The sequence below is a fragment of the Quercus lobata genome, chromosome 4 (genome assembly GCF_001633185.2).
Source record: "Quercus lobata isolate SW786 chromosome 4, ValleyOak3.0 Primary Assembly, whole genome shotgun sequence".
NCBI classification, from domain to species: Eukaryota; Viridiplantae; Streptophyta; class Magnoliopsida; order Fagales; family Fagaceae; genus Quercus; species Quercus lobata.
This window is the reverse complement of record NC_044907.1, coordinates 52,392,879-52,407,861: the sequence shown is the minus strand read 5'-3', so window position 1 is coordinate 52,407,861 and position 14,983 is coordinate 52,392,879. Positions and strand designations below refer to the sequence as shown.

General features: G+C 35.5%; 1 protein-coding gene across 1 annotated transcript; it reads right to left on the bottom strand.

Annotated features, from left to right (window-relative positions):
* Window positions 1-2,376: 2,376 nt before the first annotated feature.
* Window positions 2,377-9,454, bottom strand: LOC115987077. Its single transcript, XM_031110527.1, has 5 exons — window positions 9,174-9,454; window positions 9,050-9,099; window positions 8,839-8,944; window positions 8,677-8,735; window positions 2,377-2,685 (listed from the first exon to the last, which is right to left on the bottom strand). Exons 1-5 carry the CDS (start codon window positions 9,315-9,317, stop codon window positions 2,634-2,636), a joined length of 411 nt encoding a protein of 136 aa, XP_030966387.1. The 5' UTR covers window positions 9,318-9,454; the 3' UTR covers window positions 2,377-2,633.
* Between the last annotated feature and the right edge of the window lie 5,529 nt (window positions 9,455-14,983).

Here is a 14,983-nt window from a genome sequence, read left to right as displayed (position 1 = left end):
AAGGAAAATTTGTCTTTTAATTTGTTTCACTGTTTAGGGGTTAAAAACTTAAAATTGGATTTATTTTTGATATATTTTTTTTAATATTATTTATTTATTTTGCCTTTAGATGTACAATAGAAATTAAATAGGTGTTCTTCAACAGACAATAATGATCATAATTTCATATGCTTTACACATTTGAATGTAGGGTGATTTTGGTTTAACTTTTTAAAAAGTAAAGAGTTTGATAAAAACTGGCAAAAAATACTAATTAAGAAAACTGAGTATTTAACTAGCACTTATAAAAGTGGATGTTTGATATGTAAGGAAATTTTATACTTCTGGTTTCACCTTCTTCTTCTTCTTCTTCTTCTTATTATTATTATTACAATAATTTGTCTTAAGTATCACTAAGTTCCCGCTTGGTTTAGCTTGTTGGGCCTAAAAAAAGCACGTTAGCCAACCCAAAAAGCAAAATTGTGATTGGTAAAAATTTTAAACGCATATATATTTTAGTCTCTAAAATGTGGTTTCTCACGTTTTTGCATTGCACCTGTTGAAGTACAATTGCAAAAAGCAAGAATTGCATGGGCTGAAACTAAATATTATCATAGGAAAAGTGTTCACTTCTCCTAAAATTACCCTCAATTTTTACTCAAATTTTAAAGTAAAACCCAACTTTATCCCTTCATTCTAAAGACGCTTTAATTTCAGCACATCTCACGTCTCACATATGATATGACACAAAGTTTGCTCCTCTACACTATCAAAGGCGACAAAGCACACCTGACACCTGGTATACTTGTGGCCCATTCACAAAACCAAATTGTTGAGGCTTTTTTTTGCTTGCCCCAACTTTTTTTTTAAGCATGAAATCAATAAGAGTACGTTTGGTAAACTGTAATAAACACTGTAATGTAATAGATATTCATATGACATAACTATTAGGTTGTTTGATTATATTTTTATTACAATGAATAGTTATCATTTATGAATAGTTATTCTTTAAAATGAGGAATAACTATTCCTTATTAAAAGTACTGAATATCTATTCCTTTATTTTATGTAATAACTTTAAAAAAAAAATTCCTAAAAAACCATTAGTTGCCACATCTTTAAAAGGAAAGAAAATAAAATTTTCTTATTAATTATTAGCTCTATTTTGAATACCCTAAAATTAGTGTATTTTAGGAAATTTGATTTAAAAATGATTTAATTACACATTCTTTTTATACTCTACTAAATTGTAGATGCATATTCAAAATTCTATTCCTAAATGATCACCAAACTAATAAATAATAATACTTATTACATTACAACTTAATGTATTTCTTACAATACTTATTCCTATTCTCATGTAATAATCTAGGGGTGTCAATGTTTGACCCAACTCGCGAACACGACACGAACCCGACATGTGTTTTTTCGGGTTAGGGTTGGGCCTTAATAGATTTAGGTCATAAACGGGTCAACCCGAAAGCGACACGATAAGAAACGTGTCATAAGTGGGTCAACCCGCGTAACCTACAATAGACACGTTTGACACGCCAATTTATTTGTGCTAACCTGAAATGACCCACTTAACACAACTCGTATTTAACTCATATAACAAATAAATATTTATTTTATTTTAGATTTGTCAAAAACCTTTTATATTCAACATATATTTTAAATTTAAAAAGAAAAGTGAGTAATTACAAAAATTTACAAGGAATATAATTGAAAATTGAAACTTTACAGACACTAGAACTACTAATACCTTTTCTTTTTTTTTGGGGGGGTGGAGGGACATAGAACTTGCACAAATGAAATTGGATCAGCTTGTGAAAGATGTTATGAATTTGGACATCAACAAAAAATCTATGAATGATAATTGTGATCATAGTTAGGATTAGTCTACTATTTGCTCAAATTCTTTCAATATTGATACTTGGTATTTGGCGAGTTCCAAGGATATTATACTTTTATTGAACTATGTTATTTTATTTTTGTTAAACTTTGTTCTTTTGAATTTAGGTTAAAGTGCATGCACTTCTTTTGGAGTGTAAAGAATTTATTTCTAAATAAATATTATATTTTTGTTGAACTATATTATTTTGAATGTGGATTGAAGAGTTGAAGAGTATGCACTATTTTTTGGAATGTAAAAAAAATTATTTCTAGATGGATGTTATATTTAATATTATGCATGTTAAAATGGATTGTGTTACATTCGTGTTAACCCAACACGACTCGTTTAGTAAGCGTGTCAAATAGGTTGGGTCAAGTCAACCCGCCTTATTAACAGGTCGAGTTAGGGTTGAAGGATCATGATAAGATTATTAAATAGGTCGGGTTCGGGTTGAGCCATTTAGTTGAATATTCTTACCTCGACACGACACAAACCTGACACGCTAACCCGAATTGACACCCATATAATAATCATTACAGTGTATCAAATGTGCCATAAGTTAAAAATCACCATAAAACGCTATAAATGTCAATTGTCATAAATAGAGCGACCAAAATAAACTTAAATGCTTAAATATTTAGTTACAATTTTTCTTTTTCTTTTTCTTGGGGATCTTTTTAAGGGAGGGGGGAGCAATGGTAGGGTAGGGGCAGGGGCAGAGAATATGCACCATGTCAGAATGCTGCCGATTAACGTAACTTTAATAGTCAAAGGAACCCTTGATGCCCTCAAGACTCTCTCCCATTGATAGCCTGCAATAATATGAACATACATGAGATCAATTGGTAACTAAGTAGGAGATTATGTATGCTGTTACTAAACTGACTTCTAAGAAGTAATGGAAAAGCAAGACAAACCAACCAGAAAGATATGACCTACATAAGTTTTGTTCATTTGTGAAGAAAAGGAACACAGCAGATGCATAAAAAACATATCAAAGAGTCCTGCTCTGAGATTAAAGTCTTGTAAGGATGGTATCAGTTCTATATGGGTCCCATACAAATATTCTTTTCTTCTTTTATTTTTATTTATATTTTTTATATCTAATAGCGAATTCCAATGGCTAAGAAAAATCCAACAATCCTTAAACCAAATAATTTACTGATTAAAAAAAAAGGCTCTATGGTGACGGAATATTAGATTTGAAGGAGAGGTCTCTTTGTAGGAAGGTTGTCTAATCCCCCATCCCCAGCCCTCTAATCCCACTATCAACGCCTTACCACCACCAGCTTTCCCACCACTCCTATCACCACCGCCATTAGCATTGATACCATTTCACCAGATACCATGTCAACAATTTCCAACACGAATCCCCCATCCTTATCCACACCTCTACCCTCACCCACTACCCCCCCTTTTGCTCAATTCCCATATGTGCCCATTTCCGTTAACTCCTTTCCCTGTGCCACCCCATCCCAGTGCCCAGAAAATGGCCAGAATCAGCTATTGCACCACAATAATCAACTAATCTTCAAACCAACTCAACCATTCAGCCAAATAAACCAACCAAATCCTACCCTTGCCTCAAAACCAAAAATCAGCAATACCCACTCAGCCCAATCACAAAGCACCCTTCCCTCAAAACCAGATTTAACTCAGCTCTACGTTCATGTTATCCAAATTACCAGATGTACCTCTCTGACAAACAAGATCCAGCATTCTGTGAGAATGAGGTTTCAAAAGACTGACACAAGAAAATAGAAAACAAGAAGTGCATTTAAATTAGGTTTTTGCTGAAAGCTTGTTTGCTTATTTGTTGAAAAAAAAAAAAAAAAAAAAAAAAAAAAAAAAAAAAAACTTGGAAAAAATGAGGTTTCAAAAAGTTATGTATAAGCAAATAAGCTAAAAAGCTAATCCAAGTATAACTGGGCAGAATCAAGGCATATTAGGGAACCTCACTTATTCATCCATGCAACAACAGAATGGCTTTTTTGGGTTCTTTTTCCTAAACCGACTGTATTAATGTAGGGATGGATCCAATGCTCCAGTTTTCAAGGTTGGTGCCATCCTGCACAACTATCTTTACCACTGCAAATCAACTATTAAAACACATTGTGGATTCGAGTTCAAAAACAACCTCTCCAAGTTTTTATTTTTATTTTTAAATGAGGATAAGGTAGTCTACCAATCACCTATCCAGAACCCACATAAGTAAAAGTTTTATGCACTAGGTTCTACCTTTTATCAAAAGAGAAAGAGGGCAAAGCTCCAGTACAAGGGAAGTATACAAGAGCACCACAAAAGTTAACACCCAAAACTACAAAGATCAAGGAACTCCAAAAAAGATGGAACAATTAACAGCCCCTATGCTCTTCAACCAATCAAAAAGCAATCTAAGAAAATAGAACTTCAATTGAAGCACAGGGGATTCAATCCCTTCAAAAGCCTTAAAAAAACATTCCTTTCAAATGTACCACATAAGACAGAGGAATAGCGTTCCGTACATCCACACTTTGATGACCCTTGAGGCCACTCTTCCAACAAGCTAGGAGTTCTTTCACTGGGTAAGGCATATCTTGAGAGACCAAATAAAGAGAAGCCATAGACCAAAGCTCCCAAATGTTTGTAAATTTTATTCTTTTTGAGGGTGCTCCTACATTGGTTTCACTTTCAACCTTTGTGAATTTTTTTTTTCTTTTTAAGTTTTTATTTGAATTCTTGGTTTCTTTGTTAGATCTTTTAGTCGAATTGTGTAATCAGTAATTCTGATTTATTACTTCCAAATCCATAAAGAAATATATCAAATTCAGATTATGGGATTTATAGAAAAGATTCTGTAGTTTGGCTTTGTGTGTGGTCAAATACATATAAAATTCAGGAAGGGGTTACTCAGTATGCAGTTTGACCTATAAAACTTCAATGCTGCCCCATGATGTGTTTGCTGTATATTTCCTGTCAATCTGTCATGCCTTTGGTTCCTTCAAGCGAAGGGTCTTTGCGCTTTGTGCTTGACAATGATAAATCTAGATATTGCTATTAGAAGGCATTAGATGTTTGTAGGTACTTTAAACAACTTTTTTGGAAATCCTGTGTATGCAATCTGCTTATGATACGTTCACCAATTTGCCATTAGCCTCAAACACCAATCTAACAAGATGATATTGCAACTTATACTTGTATATAGTAATTTTCATACACTGATACCAATCACATATTCATGCTCATGTACAAGATCCATTGAAAGCTCACACCCAGACCAAAAACCTTGGATCTCAGAATTCTTGAATTTGGCAAGATCACACATCATTTTCTCTGTAGTTCCATACAGCATGTTATAAATTTCCTCTTGACTTGTTAGAGCTATTTACTGGTGGTAAATTTCTTCTACATGTTTGTTCAGATATACCCTTATCATGCCTTTAGTGTAACCCCATTTTAGCGTAGTCTTTGGCAGCAAAACTACATACTCTTCTCTTGATCACACCAAATTTTGGTGTGATATGCAGCTGAACAAACAGATCCTGATGAGCACTTTCATTAATATGCAGTACTCAGTGATGACATTGTCATCGCAGATGTTATGATTGCGGAGCTCTATGCCTTGAGTTTTGAAAGGTCAAGAGTCACACTCCAAAGGTCTTTAATTTCAAGACTCTGATTTGTATGAATTTTGCTAAGCTTTAAGTCCTATATCTATTCAATGCCTTGTATATTTTAACTATCCATTTGGATCAACAGTGATTAATGTAAAAAGATTATCATTATTAATTCAATACTGAGACAAGCAGTGAGAATTTACATCGATTCAAACGAGCGAATATGTCAATAAAGTGAATTAGAAATTCCTTTCATTCATTATTGAAAAGACAGATGAAAGGAAGGCTTTAATAAAGGCTTATAACTAACTCTTCCTTTATGTCAATGTTTCTTATGACTGTCTAATCAGCCAAACTGACGATGCAGAAAGCCTTCTTGTTTCAGAGAGAGATAGTCAAAGGAAGGGGGCTTCTGCAGGCAATTCTATAATCACAGGGAGTTCGGACCCAACTTAATGATGGCCACAAATGAAACGCATGAGATCTCTTTGAGTATGAGTCAGGGGGTGCAAACATAGGGGAACAGTCCTAAAAGACCTTCTCCAATATCTTAAAGCAGAAAGACAAAAAAAGCTCCATTTTGAGACCACAACCCATTGTGGAGCACTTTCTCACTGATATAGTGATTTAAGTACAAGACTTTTGATATTTTTTTAGGGCTTCGGTACATGAACACGATTGGAAGAAAAAAGAGTCGAAATTTAGACTGCTCACTGTAGTTCTGCTTATAGAAAAGATTATTGAAGAAGAGACAACCCATTTATGATCCCAGCTGAGAAGACTAGTAAAAGGAAGGATCAAGAATCATAAAGAAATTCTAGTTTGCTTGAAATGCTACAGGTGGTTAGTGCTTCTGACTGCAATTGGTGTATCATAAAATAGGTTTAATTGAGGAAAAAAAATGCTTAGAAAGGGGAAATCTAGCGTTCTTGGTGGCCTTGGGATGGATACACAGGTAATGGTTGGTGCTTCAGATTAAAATTAAATAAAATTAAAACAGCTTTTCTCAATCTTTAAGGTGTGATTGGTTTCTCCTTTGTTAGTGTGATTGTTTAGGAAACCTAGCCGTGACTATCTAAGGTTCATCTTTTATTATTTCCCAACAAATTCATTATTTTTACAGAAATCAACCATTAAATACTTTCAAGATTCAATCTGTAAAATAATAAAATAAATAAATAAACAACTCAACTATCCCTAAGTCATTAAACATAAAATCCGATCCAAGAAACCTTCAAGAATTTATCCAGAAGCCTAATTAGTACTAACTTTTTTATAAAACAAACTGCACAAGTTCGTTCAGAAGCCACTGCAGTTTCTGTTCTGCGTTGCTCAGCTAGGTTGGTGACCTTCTAACACCTCAATAAGTGTGACTTTTTTATAATTCAGCACTCCCCTAATTAAAGCCATGGTTTACACCTCTCTTATATCTATTGATCCAACAAATAAAAGGCTATGATATTACATTATTCAAACCAAGATCATATGAAATGTTAAATCAAGGCCTGTTGACTCTCTGAGTGCCTCAAGTTATTAACCTTCCCCTGTCAATTTACTAAATTTAACTCAAACCATCTTCTTTTGGTAATTAATTTTTTTATAGCTAAATACATGCCTAAGCTACCAGACAGATAAGTTGAAAGACCACTCAAGTTCGGTCCAGCACCAAAAAAAAATTTTTACAATTAAATCCCCACAAAACCCCAAGTTAGAGTCACAAACCACCATTGGCTGAGTTAACACTTAACACCCACAAATCTCATACCACATTCCCCTTTTTCAACAAAGAAGTTCCAAAAATCATTTTTTCCTCCTATGGTACTTATGGGTTTACCTCTCTCAAAGGAGTCACCAAACACTTCCCTTCAAATTTCTCAATGAACCACTGTCCAATCCTGAACCAACCATCTGGGTAAGTCCTCAAACCATGTTTTGTTTCAGCCCAAATCAAAGTGTCCATGAATCAACAATTCAATAATATTAATAGTTTTTAACGTAACCCTATTTCATCATATCCACTCATGTATTTATTTAACTACATTTTGTAAATTTGAAAATTTTGTTAGGACGATATACTTCTATTTCCTGGACAAATTCTCACCGAAACACTAACATAACTTGATTAGTTTATTCCACCCGCAGAAATGAAGCTACATATCAAGGTGACAGCTTCAGGAGGGAAAGTGGAAGGGAAACTAAAAAGGAGGAACCCGAATAAGCCTAAACACTTTTAGGATCTCAAAGGTTATAGCTTTCCACATTTCCCAACAAAAGATAACCCAACAGACGGAGAGGGTAGGGGAGTTAGAATCTAAGAACCAACCTTCAACCACCATACAAACAAAAATTTGAATGCAAGAATGTACAGATGATGCAGCTAGTACTGCAATTGTTGGTTGAATTGAGATAGCAGTCAAGAATCAATCAGAAAAGAACTAAATGAAATCAATGTCTCCCATCTAAGTAATAAATGAGTCAAAGACTTCAAGTCTAGGAAATCTAATATCTCTTTTATTTCTGAAAGAGTATTAATGTCGTTTATTTTCTGTGTTCTTAGAAATTAGGAGTGTTAATAGGATTTTTATTTTTAAAATTTTCCTGCAATTTTTTATATGTTTTTAAATATTTTGATAGTTGTTATTTATAATAAACATAAAAACCTAAAGATATATAATATTTAGTTGCTGAATCCCCATCGAGTTGTATCCTAATTTTTCAAGAATTGCCTGGTCTTGTCTTCTGTCATGAAAGGCTGAGTAATCGTATCTTTCAGTAGTAGTGTGGCTGTATCTTAGGCCAGAAAGCAATTCTATCAACAGTTAATTATTATCTTCCTTTCGTTATAGCTGCTGAGATCAATGGGTCTCCTTATAAGAGAGCAGAACACTATAATCTTTCGGATTGCACCAACAGATGACTAAATTTTTTTTTCTTTTTTTTATAAGTAAAATAGATAATCGGATATGTGTTGTTTTTTATTTTTTATTTTTATTTTTTGAGTTTCAACTTCTGATGATTGCTCTTTATCATCAAACCATAACAAAATTCTTTCATTACATTGCATGATTATCTATCAAAAAGTTGCATGATTGAAACATTTAGCATCCAATTCAGCTATGTATAATTAAACATATCTCAACTCAACTAATAAGCCTTATATACTCTTATAACAATAATACCCAAAATAAATAAAAACATTAAACTTACTTGTGCATACAGTACTTGAATTCTTGGCTTCTAATGAGATCTTTCTCTCCTTCCTCAAGCTACAATAAAACACTATCATCATTTTCAACCCCAAATACGCCAAAAAAAAAAAAAAAGACCCCAATAATTCAATTTCCAATTAAAAGAGGAGTTTTATCTCACCGGATCGCTACCGTAGACGAGCTCATAACAAGATGGAGAAAGGCATTTCAAAGCACAATTCTCCTTATCAACCACTGAAGACTTGCATTGCCAACCCCACATTCCGCTAGTTTTAAATTATAAAACGCAAAAACTCAGAAACTAATAAAAAGTCTCAATTAATTAATTACACGGTATATTTTTGAATGAATTGAAAGTGATCAATTGCTACCTCTCAATATCAGCATAGCACTCGTTCTTCTTTTGCCTCGTCTCAGCATCCTGTTGTGTTTGCAATTTTAAATAAAAATAAAATAAAGAGAAAAAAAAGAGGATTGGATTTGAGAATTGCTTACTGAGATAGGGCGACGAGATTTGGCAAAGGCTGTAGAAGAAGATAATAATAGAATTGAAATTATCAAAACCAACAGAGAACAAAATCTGAGACTGAGAGGCTTGTTCTTCTTCTTATTATTACTATTACTATTACTATTAGCCATTTCGAAATCCAATTTTTTGGATATCAATTTGGGAGAAACGAATAGAGTCGTTGGGAAGTAAATCGGCGCAGTCGATGGTCTTGACTCTGCTACTCTCGTTTTTTTTTTTTTAATGAAACTTCTTCCTCGGTTTAGACGGAGGGGACAAAATTGGCGTATATGGTTTTTTTAGTGTGTTTAAAATACATTATACTATTAAATATTGAAATCTCGTTTTGAAAGCACGATTTCACTTAAAATTTTGTTAAAATAGATTTTTTTTTTTTTTTTTTTTTAAATTTTCATCATTAAGTCTGTTTTGTTTTAAATTTTGAAATTGTGGTCACAAAATACGATTTAAATAAAATTACTAGATACCAATTCAAATAATTAATTTTACAATTTTTTTTGGGTAATAATGCCTATTTCTTTATTTATATATATATTTAAAAAAAAAAGATATTAAAAACATATGACATAGGCTAAGACATGGATTTTTTAATTTATTTTTTTTAAGTATAGGTATTTTCTCAAAAACATGAAGTATAAGTATAGGATACCAATTATTTTAAGATAAAGGATTTTATTAATTGAGTAAATAAGTACATAATTTAAACAAACCATGGAAGATTGGATGAGTCCGTTTGTGGGATACTTGGCATAAGGAATCTTACCGCAAAAGCATGAAGAGAGGTACAAGCTTAGAAAATTGGTGACCCGTTACTTCCTACACAAAGGAATCTTGCTCAAGAAATGGTATGACAGAGACCCACTACGATATCTAGGGCTGGAAGAGGCCAGGGAAATGCTGAAGGAAGTACATTCAGGTAAGTGCAAAGAACACCAAGGGAGGAAGAAGCTGTATTGATGCATCTTGCAAATGGGCTACTACTGGCCCACTATGAAGAAGTACGCAGCAGAATTTGTGAAGAAGTGTCACGGCTGCCAAGTATAAGCCAATTTGATCCACACCCACGTAGAACTTGCAAAGCATGGTTACCCCATGGCCCTTCCACATGTGGGGACTCAATTTGGTGGGACCAATTAACCCGCCTTCTGATAGGAATATCTTGATCCTGGTGGCTATAAAGTATTTTACCAAGTGGACAGAGGTCATACCACTTCGCAAGGCCACCAGAGGAGCTGTAGCAAACTTCATCAAGGAGAATATAATCGTGTGTTTTGAAGTACCCTATAGAATTATAAGTGACAATGGCACACCATTCGTGAACAAGGAAGTTAGAAAAATGTTAAAGTTTTATCAAGTAAAGCATCTAGAAAAATGTTAGAGTTTTATCAAGTAAAGCATCACCAGTCATCACCATATTACCCACAGGGAAACGAGCAAGCAAAAGCAACGAACAAAACCCTCATTAAAATTATCAACAAGATGAGCCAATAATACAACAAAGTCTGGGTAACACACCCAGCAACAGGGTATGGGCTTATCAAAGTTCGCCGAAATCTGCCACAAGATTTTCTCTTTTCTCCTTAGTATAAGGAAGGAAGCCGTCAGCCTAGCAGAATCAATGATATCCTCCTTAAGGGTCATGTAGATGCAAAGAAAGGAAAGGGAGAAGGAGGTCTTCATGGCAGAAAGGTGCTAGGATTTAGAGGGACTAGATGAAAGAAGGGAAGAAACCTAAGAATGCAGTTACAGATACAGGCAGAAGATGACTGAGGCTTATGGCAAAACCATAGAGGAAAGAGTATTTACAAAAGGTCAACTGGTGCTAAGGACAGCAAACCATGTCAAAAGAGGATTGGTAGGACCATCTAAGTTCTTGCTAAAGTGGGAAGGACCCTTCCTGATAAGGGAGGCTAATGCGAGTGGATATTATTGCTTGGCCCAAATGGACGAAAAAGATCTTATGGATCCCATCAATGGCAGATGGCTCAAGCGTTATTACACATAGGGAGTGTTATGTAGTTTTCCTTTTCTATTTTGAATTTCCTCCAAGTGACACCCTTGCAACGAATGTTGTGTCATAAGAAAGTAATGTAGTTTCTTTTTCTTTATAACTATGGAAAAGAGTAGAAAGTAATGAAAGCCATACATGAGGTATTAGCAGAAGTACGCAATATCATAAATCTAATTAAGTGGTGTAGCAGATGTAGCAATAGATTACAAACCAAAAAGTATAAGTCATACTAAACTTATCAAATAGTTATAACTACTGAGAAAATAAGTGTATTGCAAAAAGGAAGAAAGAAAAGAGAAAGATGAAAAACTACATAATAATAAGTGGTCGAGTACATAATCAAAGGCTAGTAATAAGGGTCTCGCCCTGGAAATGGTCAGGGGCAGTCACACTAAAAAGAAGACGCTCACGATGAGCCTCGAAGTCTACAATCTCCTTTTTCAAGCTCTCTATGTGGGTGTCAATGATATCAATAGCAAGCTGAACCCTTTGCCTGAAGAAGACTCAGGCAATCTCCTGTAAATGCACCAGCAGGAATCCCACATCAAAGTTAACACGAATTAGCTCCTAAACCGCAACCCTCCACTATAGAATCCTCTCAGTAAAAACAATGTCCACAAAGTTATGCTTAATGTCGTTCATCATGCATCCCAGCCGCTTAAGAAAATGCTCCCAAGCAGAATAGCCAAGAGGGAACCTTGCATGAAGTCCCCATGGCTACGATAAACGACCTCCAGATACCCTACATAGTCATTAGGTACCCAGTATCCATAGAAGTCCATATAAGGAGGCCTAATGCCCCAAAAGTTTGCTGGATTAAGATTGTTCTTGAAGCGAATAAAGAAGGTAGTGGCCTCGCTCACAGAGTCAGGAACAGTAGTAGAATTGCTCCCAGCCTCAAACATAGCACTCGAAGTCCCCTTAGCAAGCAAGGAACCTAAGAACAGGTATCATATGAGCTTTGGCAAGAAAAGAAAGAGGAAAGGTGGACACAAAAGCAAGAGAGAAGGAACACAAAGCAAGGGGAAAGGAAGGGAATTACCAGGACAAGCAAGAATGGGGGTTGTGGGCTCCGCAGAAACTACTGCATTCTTGGGCTCCTAAGGAGTATCTGTGACTACATGACAAGGACAACATGCAAAGCAAATAAAATAATGTACAAAAAAAAAAAAAAAAGATACGTCAATGCCTCGCGGATTTTGATGTTAACCACCCATAGTGGTGACTCTTGCACATTTCTTGTGTGTTTGGAGGTGTGTTGTACCTAGGGGGTGTGACTGGAATATGACTTGATTTTAAGGATATTACCAAGGGTAAGTGAAGTCACCACCGATCATTAAGTTTTTTCTAAGGTGTGATTGGTCACTTGACTCTATTTGATTTTATTACCAATCCTAGGTTAAGAAAAATGTCGTTTTCCTAATCTAATATGGATGGACAAAAAATCTTGATTCTTGAGTTCGGAAGTCTAGTTACGTGTGGAGAAGGTGTTAGGCACCCCACTATGCTTGTCCAAAGACAGTTCTTTGTTTTGGTAAAATCATAATTTAAGGACATTGGCAATTGAAAACAAGCTATTGGCATCAGCTTTCAGGGCTTTAAATTTGTTAGGCTTTGAGGTTTGGTTTTGGAATGGGTGTGGTCCTAATCGATGCTTTCCAAGTGTGTTTGAAGTTATTGCCAAATTTCCACAACTAAAATTCTGCAGCATTTTGCCTTATTTTCGTGGCGAAAATCCAACTGCACTTCGCCTCAGATGCATCATAGCATGCCAAACGTTATTCTCATCAAGCTTTTAATGTGAGAATACGGCAATGGGGATGCCCCATTTTCATGGCAAAAATCTTGCAAAGTTTCTCATTTGGTGCGCTATGGCGCATTGACAAGGTTTCACGTCTATGCATACGGCGCGTATCGACATGCTCGCACTATGATGAGCCGAAGGTGTTAAACATGTTGATACGTGTCGCATACACGAGGATACCAATGTCACTTGGTGACATGGATCGAGACAATCACACCGCAATGATCGTGCACATAGTCTAGCATGAATATGCACCTATTACAATCACCTTAAGCACATACCCATACTACAAGGTCAATAGCTCTCATGACTAGAGAGGATCGCTCACGTAGCCACAAGATTCCATCATACAAAGTGCACAATCACCCACACACAGGCAAATATATATATATATATATATATATATACATACATAAATACATTCATGCATCATGCACAATGCTATTACACAAAGCGGGAAAGTAAACTAGACATTGCCAATGTTCCAAGGGTATGGCCTAGCATGGTCCAAGAAATGTAAAACACATACCCAGGAAATGCAATCCAAGCAAAGAGCAAGAAAATAAAAGGGGGTACATGGATAGGGGCCCTAATACATACTCTAGAGAAGAGGCTTAGAGAGTGGGAAAGAGAAGACCGCTCTGGAGGGGCTAGACCCCGTAATCTACTGATCATTACCCTTTGTGGACTTGCGTCTTCTTACTTGCATCCTTGCCCTTTTTACTCACGCCTAAGAGGTCGCACCCCTGCTCCAAGTGTCCTTGTTCCATGTGTGTACATGCAAAGACAAAAGAAATAAGCCAGCAGTTAAGCAAAGAAACAAATGAAAGGAAAAGCATGCTAAAGACAAGCTAGAAAAAGATACCAAACAAGGGCAAACAAACATGTGAACCACATGAATAGGCAAACAAACATATTCTCAAACAAAAGGGGGTGTCCTAGGAGGACAAATGTAAGTTTGGTTCAAGTGTCCATAGCTCCATTGGATTGGAGTATGGGTGACACACAGGATCTAGATCTACACCCCATTGGAAGGGCCAAAAAGCAAGAAAGTGAGATATCAAGGAACAAACAGGGCTAAAGTAGCACATGGCATAGCAACCAACATAGATCTGAGCACACAAGCACAACACAAAGCACATAAACACATAGATCTAGATATAGGGACATAGATCTAAGCACTAGCATGTAGGTCTAAGCAAAAAATATGGCAAAGAACACATAGACATGTAGATCTAAGCATAGGGACATAGATCTAAGCACTAACATGTAGATCTAAGCAAAAACATGGCAAAGAACACATAGGCATGTAGATCTAAACATAAACATGGCAAGGAGCCTAAAATCATGTGGATCTAAGCACAGACATGAAAAGTAGACATATCCTAGCCCAAGAAGGCCAGACCAACAACATCAAAGCGATAAATCATGGCATAAGCAAGGAAACATGCTATAAAAGCTATGAAGACATGCTAGGAAGCAAGAACATGCTAGGAAAAACAAATAAAGCATATTATTAAGCAAAAAGAACTTAGGAAAAGCAATAAAGAGAAAAGGTTGTGGATTGTAGCTAAAAAACTACATCCACACCTCTAAACCTCAAATCTAAGGTATGAAACTAAGGATAGGAAGATTAGGTGCAAGAATACTACCTTGAAGATTGTAGAAAAAAAATGAGAATCTAAGGTGTTTGAAGGTGTTTTGATGTGTTTAGGAGAGAGAGAGAGAGAGAGAGAATTTTCCTAAAACTACCCAAAAAATCATTTTTTTCCTGCAAAAAGAGGGGTCTAGGGGCATTTATAGTGAAAAAGTGACACTTCAGTTATCAGTGCACCTTGTAGGGTTGTTGACCACCTTACTAAGGGACATAAAGAAAGGATGGATTGCATAAAATAAAACTGCCCCAGTGTAGGTTTTATGCGGTTCTTATCATGTAAGGAAAGGTTCCTGGCCGAATGGAC

Coding starts and splice junctions, on each gene's coding strand:
- LOC115987077 (XM_031110527.1), bottom strand. CDS start 9,317: ATGGCTAATAGTAATAGTAATAGTAATAATAAGAAGAAGAACAAGCCT. Junction 9,100..9,173: donor AATCTCGTCGCCCTATCTCA/GTAAGCAATTCT, acceptor CAAACACAACAG/GATGCTGAGACGAGGCAAAA. Junction 8,945..9,049: donor TGCTATGCTGATATTGAGAG/GTAGCAATTGAT, acceptor ATTTAAAACTAG/CGGAATGTGGGGTTGGCAAT.